This window comes from Quercus lobata, chromosome 12 (assembly GCF_001633185.2).
Source record: "Quercus lobata isolate SW786 chromosome 12, ValleyOak3.0 Primary Assembly, whole genome shotgun sequence".
NCBI classification, from domain to species: Eukaryota; Viridiplantae; Streptophyta; class Magnoliopsida; order Fagales; family Fagaceae; genus Quercus; species Quercus lobata.
Genome location: NC_044915.1, coordinates 42,812,602 through 42,826,472, shown reverse-complemented (window position 1 = coordinate 42,826,472; position 13,871 = coordinate 42,812,602). Strand labels below are relative to the sequence as shown.

General features: G+C 38.8%; 2 protein-coding genes across 5 annotated transcripts; one reads left to right on the top strand and one right to left on the bottom strand.

The window, feature by feature from the left end:
- Positions 1-3,160: 3,160 nt before the first annotated feature.
- Positions 3,161-4,974, top strand: LOC115969986 (PRA1 family protein F3-like). The gene is made up of 2 exons (XM_031089629.1): positions 3,161-3,944; positions 4,345-4,974. The coding sequence occupies exon 1, from the start codon at positions 3,326-3,328 to the stop codon at positions 3,917-3,919; it is 594 nt and encodes a 197-aa protein (XP_030945489.1). The 5' UTR covers positions 3,161-3,325; the 3' UTR covers positions 3,920-3,944; positions 4,345-4,974.
- A 1,023-nt stretch (positions 4,975-5,997) lies between these two features.
- On the bottom strand, positions 5,998-13,066 carry LOC115972314 (E3 ubiquitin protein ligase DRIP2-like). Of its 4 annotated transcripts, none has more exons than XM_031092559.1 (8): positions 12,809-13,066; positions 12,488-12,722; positions 11,407-11,506; positions 9,787-10,120; positions 9,196-9,638; positions 9,036-9,086; positions 7,586-7,658; positions 5,998-6,713 (listed from the first exon to the last, which is right to left on the bottom strand). In XM_031092559.1, exons 2-8 carry the CDS (start codon positions 12,600-12,602, stop codon positions 6,540-6,542), a joined length of 1,290 nt encoding a protein of 429 aa, XP_030948419.1. In that variant the 5' UTR covers positions 12,603-12,722; positions 12,809-13,066; the 3' UTR covers positions 5,998-6,539. The 4 variants fall into 4 exon arrangements, with proteins under 4 accessions (XP_030948419.1, XP_030948421.1, XP_030948418.1 ...); XM_031092561.1 differs by having other exon boundaries at positions 9,196-9,485; XM_031092558.1 differs by having other exon boundaries at positions 12,815-13,066.
- Positions 13,067-13,871: the final 805 nt, after the last annotated feature.

The following is a 13,871-nucleotide window of genomic DNA, read 5'->3' as shown; positions in this document are numbered from 1 at the left end:
CATCCAGGCAGTTGGTTTCCCCATAGGCTTGAGTCTGTGGAACATGCAATGCCCTAGTTCTGTCCAAAACCTAGTTTTCCTCATTCAGGCAGTTGGTTTCCCCATAGGCTTGAGTCCGTGGACCATGCAATGCCCTGGTTCTGTCCAAAACCTAGTTTTCCTCATCCAGGCAGTTGGTTTCCCCACAGGCTTGAGTCCGTGGACCATGCAATGCCTGGTTCTGTCCAAAACCTAGTTTTCCTCATCCAGGCAGTTGGTTTCCCCATAGGCTTGAGTCCGAGGACTATGCAATGCCCTGATTCTGTCCAAAACCTAGTTTTCCTCATCCAGGCAGTTGGTTTCCTCATAGGCTTGAGTCCGAGGACTATGCAATGCACTAATTCTGTCCAAAACCTAGTTTTCCTCATCCAGGCAGTTGGTTTCCCCATAGGCTTGAGTCCGTGGACCATGCAATACCCTGGTTCTGTCCAAAACCTAGTTTTCCTCATCCAGGCAGTTGGTTTCCCCATAGGCTTGAGTCCGTGGACCATGCAATGCCCTGGTTCTGTCCAAAACCTAGTTTTCCTCATCCAGGCAGTTGGTTTCCCCATAGGCTTGAGTCCGAGGACTATGCAATGGCCTTTTTGGTTCTGTCAAATCCTAGTTTTTCCTCATCCAGGCAGTTGGTTTCCCTATAGGCTTGAGTCCGAGGACTATGCAATGCCCTGGTTCTGTCCAAAACCTAGTTTTCCTCATCCAAGTAGTTGGTTTCCCCATAGGCTTGAGTCCGAGGACTATGCAATGCCCTGATTCTGTCCAAAACTTAGTTTTCCTCATCCAGGTAGTTGGTTTCCCTATAGGCTTGAGTCCGAGGACTATGCAATGCTCTGTTCTGTCCAAAACCTAGTTTTCCTCATCCAGGTAGTTGGTTTCCCCATAGGCTTGAGTCTGTGGACCATGCAATGCCCTGGTTCTGTCCAAAACCTAGTTTTCCTCATCCAAGTAGTTGGTTTCCCCATAGGCTTGAGTCCGTGAACCATGCAATGCCCTGGTTCTATCCAAAACTTAGTTTTCCTTATCCAGGTAGTTGGTTTCCCCATAGGCTTGAGTCCGAGGACTATGCAATGCCCTGGTTCTGTCCAAAACCTAGTTTTCCTCATCCAGGCAGTTGGTTTCCCCATAGGCTTGAGTCGTGGACTATGCAATGCCCTGGTTCTGTCCAAAACCTAGTTTTCCTCATCCAGGCAGTTGGTTTCCCCATAGGCTTGAGTCCGTGGACCATGCAATGCCCTGGTTCTGTCCAAAACCTAGTTTTCCTCATCCAGGCAGTTGGTTTCCCCACAGGCTTGAGTCCGTGGACTATGCAATGCCTTGGTTCTGTCCAAAACCTAGTTTTCCTCATCCAGGCAGTTGGTTTCCCCATAGGCTTGAGTCCGTGGACCATGCAATGCCCTGCTTCTGTCCAAAACCTAGTTTTCCTCATCCAGGCAGTTGGTTTCCCCATAGGCTTGAGTCCGTGGACCATGCAATGCCTTGGTTCTGTCCAAAACCTAGTTTTCCTCATCCAGGCAGTTGGTTTCCCCATAGGCTTGAGTCCGTGGACCATGCAATGCCCTGGTTCTGTCCAAAACCTAGTTTTCCTCATCCAGACAGTTGGTTTCCCCATAGGCTTGAGTTCGTGGACCATGCAATGCCTTGGTTCTGTCCAAAACCTAGTTTTCTTTGGCACTGGAACTTGGTTTTACAGGAGTTAGCTCCTCGGCCAAGCCCCTAGAATTATTCGCGCGATTAACGCTGACAAACGTAGCCCCTAATCAAGAAGCATAGCCCCTAACGGAACTTTACGCTGAAACTCTATAACCAATTGTTAGGAATAAAAAAGGAACTATTTCGACCTACCGCCTATGCCAACACACAAGCCTTTCCCACAGACGGCGCCAATTGTAAGGACACGATTCGTGGCGGACCGTAATAGTGTCGGGTTCGCACGTGAAAAGGCCCTAACAATATCATTTGTAGAGCGTGGGTTTGGAAGGCTAGGCCTTGATCGATAGGCGGTGGGTTTTTCGTGGTGTTCGTACAAGTTTAAGTTTTCCTTCACCCCTGGAGTCTTTCTCCTGGAGGTGGGCTGGGAGGCTCTAGTTTTTGGCCATTTTTTCCAACCTCCTCTCTAGGTTCCTTATTTTTCCTTTTATACTCGCCTGCGTCCACTATCCTTCATCCACGTATAGGGTCAACATTTCCAAGGCTGATACTTGTCCCGTCAGTCCATACCCAAAATCGTTGGGAAGGGTTGTAAAAGCCAAAGAATGCGGCTCTGTCAGGTTCAGAGCATTAAATGGCAGTAACAGCAGCTTTCCCTGGATATTTTAGATCTTTCTTCCAAGTTTCAGTCCTATACCGTTTTTACCCTTCTTTCTGGGGGTACTTTGGGTCTGCCGAGAACTGAACTGCCCTCGGCGGTATCCAAAGGCTATCTTGTCGAGTTTGGGCCATAGCCCTCCTCGGCTTGGACCTTCGGATTCTCTCCGGGTAGATGGGCCTGGCCCATAAATCATTTGGGCCCCACAATATATATATATATATATATATAATTCCATTTATAATTTTGTTATTAATTATTAGAATGAATTTTTAAAGAGGTTAGAAAAGAATTTTTAGTTGGTGTTTATTATATATAAAATAAAAATAAATTAATCAAGTAACTTATAAACAAATTAAAACTTATTCAAAAAGAAAAAGAAAAAAAAGAATCAAACTTGAACATTTGATTTATTTTGATAATGAGGTAAAGTTTAACTTGTGTTTGAAATAAATAAAAATAAGTTAAGAATTTTGAAAATTTAATACATAATTAAGCTCAACTAGTTTATAGCTGTGTTATCAATCTTGTTTATGAATTACCCCCCATTCCACCTCATTCTAAATATTTCCGACACCAAACAACTTGTGCTTTTGGTTTATAGAACTAGAATTGTGTAGATGCCGACACCAAGCTTTTTTCAATTTTCATGGATAAATTGGTTGATAGACATCTTCCTTTTAAAAGCATGGATTTTTATAGAATATGAGATGAAACGACGTCGTGCGTGCATACTCTAAATCTAAGTCCCACACAACACACAACACAATATAAGTTACATAACATAACGACGTCGGCTTTGTCAATTTTCCACATTTTACAAATTCTCAAATATAATAATAATAATAATAAATAAATAAATAAAAAACAAACCACAAATCTCTCTCTGTTGCTCCGTGCTTCTTTTTTGTTTTCAATTTGAGGATTGGAATTTTGTAATCTCTCTTCGAACTTCGAATTCTCAAAAAGGGTCTGGTCTCAGCAATGTCTTCTTCACAGTCATCACCAGGCTACTACAAGTACAACACTCTTCCCTCCACATCCACAACCACCGCCAACGCCGCCGACCGCTCCGTCTTCGCCACGCGCCGTCCATGGCGCGAGCTCGTCCAACCATTCTCCTCCTTCACGCGCCCTGACACACTCGGCGAAGCCACCGCTCGCTTCAAGCGCAACCTCGGTCACTTCCGCGTGAACTACACGTTCATCGCGCTCCTCATCCTCTTCCTCAGCCTCCTCTGGCACCCGATCTCCATGATCGTCTTCCTCGCCATCTTCGTCGCCTGGTCTTTCCTCTACTTCCTCCGCGACCGTCCACTCCTCCTCTTCCACATCACCGTCGACGACCGCATCGTCTTGGCCTTGCTCTTCATCATCACCATCGTCGCTCTAGTCCTCACCGACGTCTGGCTCAATGTCCTCGTTTCGCTCCTCATCGCCGACGCCATCGTTGTCCTACACGCTATCTTTCGTGGCACCGAAGATTTGTATTACGACGACGAGCAAGACGCCGTCGATGGAGGTCTCTTTTCAGTCGTCGGAAGTCCGCCCACGCGCCCCCGCTTCCCTCGCATGTAGATTCAATGCAACAACAACAAATCTGGTTAGAATTAGATATAGCATAGCATAGCATTGCTTTTCCTCTTTCTTTCTTTTTTTTAATCTTCAATTTGCCTTTTACTAGTTTTCATTTTGTTATAAGTTTTATTTTTGATTTCTTTTTGTTTTTTGGAATTTTAATAGGCATCAATATGATTGTAAATGTTGTAGTGGTAATGGTATGTGGTGAAGTGAAGTGAAGTGAAATGGCATTATTTTTTGGTTGCTTTTTAATGAAGAAATTGTTCATTTTCACTCTTTAAACCACACTTGGCAAGATAACATTTTGTTTGATTGGGAACCTAAAGTTGTAGCAGGAATTGTACTTAAGGACAAGTAGTGGGGTGCAAATCGATCTTGCCAAAAGCAATTTGTGAAATATGATATGACCCAAATGTTTTCAGGGGTTGGATCATGGATATGTGGAGGTAAAGGTTAATTTGAGTGTTTCCAATGTGGCCCAGCATGTGCAATGTACTTGTGCTATCCCTCAAAGCTTAACCAATGTGGCCCCATATTTAGGAAAGAAAAAGTCTTTGCAAGGTGAGAGGGAAGGAAAGGAAACTATTGAAGAAACCAAGAGTTGTTGCTGTCTTTTGAAGCTTTGACCCCGCAAAGCCAATGCCTTTTTCACACTGCTTTTTTGAAATTGAAGGCCTTATTAGAAGCTAAAGCTGGTTTCCACATGCCCTTACTTTAGTGTGCCTGCTTGCGTGTTATAGTTTCGTGGGGTTGCATTAACAAAGCCAGTGCAATGTTTTTCAATCTCTGCTGCTCTCACTGCACTGCTGTTGGAAAAGGTTTCGGACAAATTTGGCTCATTTATTAATCAGAGGGTCGTTAAACTTTTATGGTTTAAATGAATTTTCTTCTTATGAATGCATCAGTGTTTTAGATCTTATAATGGTCCTTTTAAATGTTATTTTGTTGATTTAATGATACACATTTTGTGTATTGGATGTCTGATTGATTTGCACGACTTGGTACTTTTGACCTTCCTTCAATTAGTGGGATTTTGTTTCATTGATGTTGAATGATTTCAATACAATACGAAGCAAATCTAGCCAACATCTATTTGTTCTAGTCCCAGTTTGATTCATCACTGCCTTGTTCTTCTGTTTTGGATGTTTATAGGTTAGAAACTTGCGGCAAGTGGTGCTATCTGGTTCATAAATTAAACAACAGTTTGTAGAAAAAGACAGGATTATTAGTCTTTGTATTTAAATTGTTATTTCGTTCATTGTTTAATGAGAACGTTGCCACGGGTTTGATGTAGCTTGAAGTTGAAGTAATCCTTTTTACTAGTCTTTTTAGTATCATTGACCACAGTGAGCTGATGACGTGTGATCTAATACTAAATTGTGGTCTGAATATTTTGACCTATTTAATATAGTTTGGCGTTGGCCAACAGAAACTTTTGAGACACTGGAGTGTTTGTTACACACTAGAGTGCTGAATGCAAGCTGAACAACTTAAATTAAATCTGCTGAAGAGTGTTTTTTAAGAAAAGAAACAAATTAATAAAAACAAGCTGAAAAAATGGAAATTTGTCTAAATATGATCGGAGGTCAGCTGAGTCTGTTTGTAATAGTTGAAAAGAAACAAATTAACAAATATAACCAGAAAACTGGAAGGTTGTCTAAGTAACAAGCTCAAGGATGGCAGGATGGGTCCCCTTTTCTCTTTGGAAGTGAAAGGATACAAGAACTACCATCACCACACCATGTGCCGTCTATGTTTTAGTTAAGACTAAAAATAAACATTTCATCTCGCGCATAATCTTATAATCTCCTGTACACAACAAATAAAAGGAAAGATTGCATGCATTTTGTCTATTCTTCTGAGTGTGATATTGGTGTTCACCCTGAGACGTTTTTCAAGTAGTTAGTACTTCGAGAGCCTGTCTATATGAATTCTCATCAGTACTGGATTCAAAGGGAAGGCTTTATAATAGCACCATCACATTCCTGAACAACTCAGCAACCTTCCAGGTAACTACTAATTACTTGGGTTCGAAAAGCTCAAACATAAATAACTAATGTTTCTCACACATCAACTAACTTCAGAATGATGCTGGTAATTTACTATTGACGGTAATAAAGTAAATCCTGTTACAACTTACAGGCAATTCGAACAACTTGTAGCCAGAAACTGTGATCAGTTAATATTCGAAGGATTCTACAAATCATGCAGTATTATAAAATTCTACACCTTTGAAAATTGGACCACCTAATCATGCAACAGCCAACCAGAGGAGCATACCACACCTGATTATAGAGGGCAGTTGGATTATTTCAACATGATTAACATTAAGGAAGAGCTGTTCAGTCAGCTTATTTCTCTCCTCCTACCCTGAGCGTTGTAGCTAGCAAAAATGGTGGCAGTGATTATTGTGAAGGAATCAATTATAGAACACATACTCATAACATACATGCCGAATCAAGAAGGGCTACTCTATCGCCACGGAGATTCTGGAATCAATTATAGAACACATACTCATAACATACATGCCAAATCAAGACGGGCCACTCTATCGCCACGGAGATTCTAAGGAGTATATTCCAACTGTTGAATATGTGAAGGGTGAAGAAAACTATGATCAAGGGTCTAGAACCTTGCGAGCATAGGCAAGCACCATCACAAAATCCTTTGCTGAGGAGCCAATGGATGCTGGAACTCGTTCTGATCTTGATGCCGTTTGCAGCCACAAATCAACTAAATTATATAGTTGCAAGGTGGGGACAACTGGTTGTCCCATACATTTGATCTCAACCTGCAAAAATGTGAACTGAGAGTTAGCAAACCCATCTTTGTTTACTGAATATTGACAAACAAATACCAAAGGAGCTGCATTACAGGTTATAATGCTCTTTGAGAATTTTAAGAAATTTACTAAATTATTTGGTTCATCCGTCAAGGGGGTGTTGTCTGGTGCAATGGTTAAGTATTGGGCTCCCATGGGCAAATTAACAGGTTTGGATTTTGAGAGTAAAATGATGAAGGTCGGACTGTATCGAAGCCATTCCTCTCAGGATCCTCCTTTGGTGTGACAAGCATCAGATAATGACCTTCAATTTGTTTATCCATCGGCAATTCAGAGAACAACACAAAATGTAGACTTCAGTTACTGCTAAAATTTATAACCCATGTGGCAGCATATACACAACCAGGCTCTGCTAGAGGTGGACCTTGAGACAGTGTGCCTTTATTTTCCTCATCACTATTTTCAGTGTTCTAATTCAATTGTCTACTTGCTTTAGAGATAAGGGGCAGTGTTTTAATATGGCAATACTCTACCCAACCGTGAAACAAATTTCAAGAAAAATATGGTTAGCTTCTAAGAACCTAAAACATCACTGCCTTTTAAAGGTGCTTGAGTTTTGAGCTAATGTTGAAAAAGAAGAAATCAACAAAAACAATTTGCTAGTGGGAGATTAAAAAAAGCTTTTGGTATTTAAATTGCTTTTAAGGCATAAAATACATAAAGTCAAGACAACAAAAATGTTTAACTTTGGACTGTTCGGCAATCCAATATCAAGCCGCATTATACCGCACAACAACCGAACAGAACAGTAAAAAATTTTAAGTCAATTTTCTATTTAATTAGAGATTGTCTTTTTAAAGTATCATGTGTGACTTGCTCACCTCGGCTTCGCTGGTGAGATTGAGTTTCCTCATTAGGTACTTTTGGATAAATGAAACAGGTATATTTCCATCCCTGTGACAGAAGAAACAATATGACAATGAGATATATTCTGTACATCACATTATTGTCTCTGCTAAAACAGCAACAACAAAAAAATCTCCAATTCACAAAATTTTGGGTTAAGCATATCACTTTGTTTTACTTGAACATATCAACACAGGGCACCAATTTGCACTGATGTTGTCCAACCATGACAAAAATGAAGCATATACTAATACATACCCCATTTAAACATAGCAATTTTATTTTTTCTTTTTTTTTTTGGGGGGGGGGGGGGGAATGTGATTTCAAGCCAGTTGGGATTTTCTGTGTGACATTGTTGGATTTTATTATTATTTTTTAACATCGTACACATGGAAGGATCAAAATTTCAGTTATAATCCCATATTTTCAGTATAGAAAATGGAACAACTATTACTATTTAGCACATAGTAGTAACCACCAATAAGGTTGACCCGAATGTGAAATTCCTATGTACGAACAGTCATAGCACACATTAATATATGTGAGAAGAAACTATCTATGTTATTAGCAGCTCAGTGCAAATAGTACAGATAGATATTGTAAGGTTTCATATGAGATATATAATTACCAGAGTACGTAAGGCCCACTGAATCATACAGGAGATCATATAACTTATTTGAAAGTCTCTCAACTCGAAATAAAATGATTTTAAGCTGCCTGAGAAGCAGCACATAGCACAATGATTGAGGTTATAACTCAAAGAAACACCAACCCCATGTTCAAGGCTTAAGATGGCAACTAGAGCACATGGACTAACCTCATTTCCACGGTACAGACACTTCTCAAGGTATTCAAAACTAGAATCATTATATATGCCAATGCTTATCATAAGCGGCCTAAAAGCTGTAGCTCAATAGTGTGTAAGGAAGTTCCCAGTAGGAGGTGTGATACCCCTATAGTATGGTTCAGACTGCACTTTTTCAAAGTACATATTTTGTAAACTTCACTTTTTTCTAGGTAAAGTTTTTTCAAACAATCTCATTTTCAAAAACCTAAAAAACAGGCTATATCAATCCAAAATATACACATTTAATCTTATTAATCCAATAAGCTTCCCAAGCAATGAATACCATGCAAACGTCTTTACTACACAAGGAAGACATGTAAAGCTCTTTGTTCACCTATGTACCCAGCTATATGCTTGGAATATTGCCACAACACGAGAATAGTAAAATGTCAAATGGGTGTCAATCTCTTTTCCATAGTTTAATGCTAATATGGATGTATAAGCTTGTATAAACTTGTGCTATTGTTTATTATTTAAATCAATACACTTACAATGATCTTAGATAAAATACAAAGAAAAAATTCGTTCAGCAAACATAATGAATAAAGCGTCGAAACACACAGAAGAAAGGAACTCACTTTATTCTTAAGTAACATGCAGGAATTTGTGGCAAAGGTGCATTTCCTTCCCTGAAAGCATCAATTTCAAATTAATATATGAGCAGAGGAAGAACAAATTTCAAGTATATTCGTCACAGAGTCAATTATTTCAAAGTTTAAAGCTAAAGTTGTTTCTCACTGGTCTTCTGAAGCTACTAGAGAGAACCAAACTGGACCAAATCTTCTTTCATGTTTAGCACCAGCAGCCTCTAGCACAGCTTGGAGTGAAATTTCTGATTCTCCAAAAGCAGGTTTCCTTTTTCGTCTCACCCTTCGCAAAATTTTGGGTTTTCCTAGTTCTGAAGAGACAGGATCAGTGATATTCTTCTCAACCTCAACTTTTGATCTGCATTTCATTTCCTTACTTTTGGTTTTTCGCCCTTGACCTTCAGTGTTGGTTTGTGCAGCTTCTAATTTAGCATCAGACCCCTGAGAATTAGACTTGAAAGATTTAGTCCTATTTGCAACTTCCACCAAACAGTTTAAAGGTTTCCAGAGGTCCAATTTTGCATCCCATGGTTCAGCACCATTCTCTGTTTCTTTACTGGGGGTGGATTGGCTAGGCTCACCAGGAGAAGAACTCTATACCGGTGAAATATACAGGAATGGAAATTATTAGTAAACTGGAGCAGACACTCTTTTTTAGCTAGTGGGTAACAATACCATGTAGGCAGCCTCAAAAATTAAGTCAGGGCAAGCATAAAGGAAACAGCATATTGGCCATCATTACCTGCCTAGTATTCTGAGGAAACTTATTTGAAGTCTCAGGTGAGCTTGAACTGTCAGGATGATCTCGCACAGAATCTTCCTCCTTTTTAATGAGTTTCTCAATGGAAAACCTGGAGCCCTGTAAAGCAGCAGCCTTTCTTGCAACAGCTCTTGATCTTCTTCCAGTCATAGTAACCTGTGTCGATACTCTAGGAGTGTTTACCACCAACGATGATAGTGATCTCTCCTTTCTTCTAGCAGGTAATGTTGCTGAAGGAACAACTTCAGGTGCATTTACCTTTCTTCTTTTAGAAGGGAAAATTTTGGCCCTTACATCTTGCAAACTGTGGTCCGGCCTGATGATCAGAGATTATTAAGTATGGCTAAATATACCAATGAATTCCCATAGAAAATACCACTAAAATGTGTGGTTAATATTAATTCATGTGCATGCTCCTCATTAAGCACATATGCTGTTGCAGCAGAATGATACATAGGATCTGTAGTTGAAAGATGGAAAGAGACAAAGCAATATATGGCAATCTATATTAAGCAAACATGAGTGACAGAGAAGCGTGATTACAACTAAGTGCAATTTCTCTTTATAAGTTGAAGCCTTTGAGAATGAATATAACTGATAGATAACAGGAAGTGTTAAAACTAGTCTTATGTGGTGAAATAATTTTAGAAAAGTAAAATCTAGAGAGTTTCAAAATTGCCTCATTCCACTTCCTAATAAAAGTTTTCTTGATACTGGCATCTTCTCTCTGCATCTCAAAGTTACCCAAATGAGCACACAGACCCAAGTTACTGCTATAATTTTTCAACCTTTTTCAGTAAACCCATTGATTGTGGCCTTTGAGGCTAAATCAACTGCTTCGTCCTTTATCAACAAGCTGCCATTACTACAAAAAATGAAGCAGTTGGATGCATCAGCTCCAACAAATTCTTGCTGAACTTTAATATATAGGCTCATAAAGTTCATTTCATTTGCATAAAGTGTGAAGTTGGGGAATAGACAGAAATGTTGCTGAGATGTTTTCAATATTCTAATGTCCTGAACTAAATAATTCCCTACTACTTTTAACAAATTTAAAATTTTCATATCTCCTTACTCTAGTAGAACCATACAACCACCAATAGTCTTCATCTGATGCATGTGCATAAGCATGGACCTGATATCAATACTTCCCAAAGGTTTCACATAATGAAAACACTTTCCACCATGACAGGCTTTTTTTTTTTTGGTTTTTCTTTGTTTTGAATTTTTTTTTTTTTTTTTTTTTTGGGGGGGGGTGGTGGGGGGGTGGGGGGAGGTGAGTGGAAGTCATGTACAGATCATCTACAGCACAAAATAATCGGAGTTAAACTAAGTGATCAACCATCACATTGCATTTCTGCTTATCATACCAGCTAATAGCTAGGTGGTACATGTGCAATGTCAGTAATCATTCAACAGGTATCTCAAGCACCATATATGGAAGAGCATCGCTTGTAACCAGCCAATCATATGAACTAGATGTAACCCCAATTCGTGTTATATATAGAATAAATTACTATCATGTTAAAATTACAGACAGACAGTGAGTAAAAGATGGAGAAATCAGAGATTGTAGCTGAGCTATAGGCTGGGAGATCCAACCTTAATTTCTCCAGAGGAACACAACCCAGATCAGTATTGCATATTGGACAGCATTCTAATTCCTCTTCTGATATCTTATCATAGATGCACTTCCTGCAAACTGGATGACATTCAAAAGACAAATCATCAGACAATATCTCTTCACCAAGTCAATAACTCTAGGACAGTCAAATTCACGTATGTCAAATATTCAACTAATTATGTTTCAATAAAATCCTCAATTTAGGAAAAAAGAGCAGTGGAAATATGAGGAAGCATGGTAGGTTATGAGCATATTTATATGTACTGAGCATTACTTGCAACGGACACATACTTTCCACTAGCAGTTTCTGAATTCAGACCACTCAAACAACGGGAAACAACAATCTTGAATGAATATAAGTCAAAACTTAAAATCTCCTTTCACACATAATGCTTACAGCGGTCCTTATTTTGACCAAAAGAAGAGGCTTCCAAGCAATGTGATCACAGAATTTACTGACCGCAATAAATATTACTTGACGAATTACAAACAAAATTATTTCTTGAAAACTTCCAATAGCCAAAACTTCCAAAATTATTGTATCCTGGGCTCGCCCATTGGCAAGCACACCCAAAGCCCGGAAAACTACGTCGTGTCCTAGGATATAATCCTAAAAGACTTCTTGCATGAGTGCAGTGCTACTTAGACACTATAACAAAAGGCCCTCCATCATATGCTAGACATATATGTTTGACTATTACTATTAGTCAAACATCCAAATCTTTTTCTTCACTAAGAATATTTATGAAACAGGAACATGTTTACCAAAAGTAATAGTTTGGATTGAAAGGCTTTTCATTTCCAAATACTAAGACACACAAAACAGACAGATAGAGGAACAAAGATCCCAAAAATCAGAAGAATCCTAAAAAACCCAACACCCAGATCAATAACAGGCAAAACAAGCCAAACCCAGACAACACACCACAAAATAAGTACAACCCATATAATCAAAACTTAAAAATGCCCCAACCACATATAAAAATCTCCCAAATTTTACAAAAAGGAGAAAATCTAAAAGCAAGAAGATTAAAAAACACAGATTAGAGAGAGACTCACACGTATGAAGGCATTCAGAAATGGTAGTGGCATCTCTAAAGAGCTTATTGCACAAAGGACAAGTCATGCACGCCACAATCGTCTCCCTCCTCACTCTCACCACTTGATTCGCCATTTCCCAAAGGTCTTCTCTTTCTATCTATCTCTCCCTCAGTCTCACCCCCACGTGTTCACACACTGCATGCCAGCACCACACGCACGCACACAGAATTTACGTCCATTTCTCAAAGTTCAGCTGCATTAAACACAACTTAGAAGCAAGAATAACCAAACAAATAGCATGGCAAACGAAGAAATTAATGCATAGAGATAGAGAGTTACACGCACAGAGAGTAGAGACAGCAATAAGGTAGTTGATCGGTGGAGAAAAGCAAAGCTGGTGAGTCTCAGACCTTGAGAATAGGAAATGGGTCGGTGAGATTTGTGAGGATTCGACGTGGGTTTTGTTGGATTTGGAGAGAGAGAGAGAGTTTGGGTGATTGATCTGAATCGATGAGAGGGGGAGGCTTTTCTTCGTAGAATAAAGCATGAACCAAGAGTTGCCTTCCTTGTTTTGTTTTCTTTTGTTTTTAACTTAACTCTTTTGTTTTTGTTTTTTTTTTTTGGTTGATCTTGGTTGAGTTTGAAAGTGTAGAGAATGGTTCAACAGCTGAGATATGTTACGGTGAGGATAACGTGCGCTCCCAGTGCGCACGGGTTTTCGTGTACTCAACAACGCCAGCGGCGTGTTATGCGGGGGTTGGTGGTGTTAATGTGTGCACCAGCGCATGTTAGCAAACTGTGGTAAATCCAATGTTTTTTTTTCTTTTCTTTTAGGACAGTGGGTTTTCTTTGCCAACTCACCATTTGATTAAAGAAAAGATTTCCATTCAATTATGGATTGAATTTATGTATAAATATAAAAATTAACCATAGTTTTTAATAATAATAATAATAATAATAACATTTGATTTATTTTTCCAATTATCCAATGTTAAAAGTTTGAGAAAAAAATGTTAAAAAGGTGTAGCATCTATTAAACACAACTATTTTTTTTACCTATGCATGCAGTAGAATTATGTGGTTTTTTAGTATTTTTTTTTTTTTTTTTACCAATACAGCTTCCTTGTATAGTTACAGTTTTCAAGATTACATATTTAAAGTTGACCAAAAAACTAAAATTTATAGTACTTGAAGAAGTGTACTTAAATTTTTTCTTTGTTCTCAACCAAAAAAAAAACCTTGTCTTTTATTAAACATAATATTTGTTTTTATTCGTTAATAAACTTCGTCGGGATGATTAATAGGTGCTAATTACTCATTAAGGTAGATTTTTTTTTTTTTTTTGGAGAGAATCTCGCTATGGTAGATGAACAGAAAGATTTATAATTAAAATAATAGTATA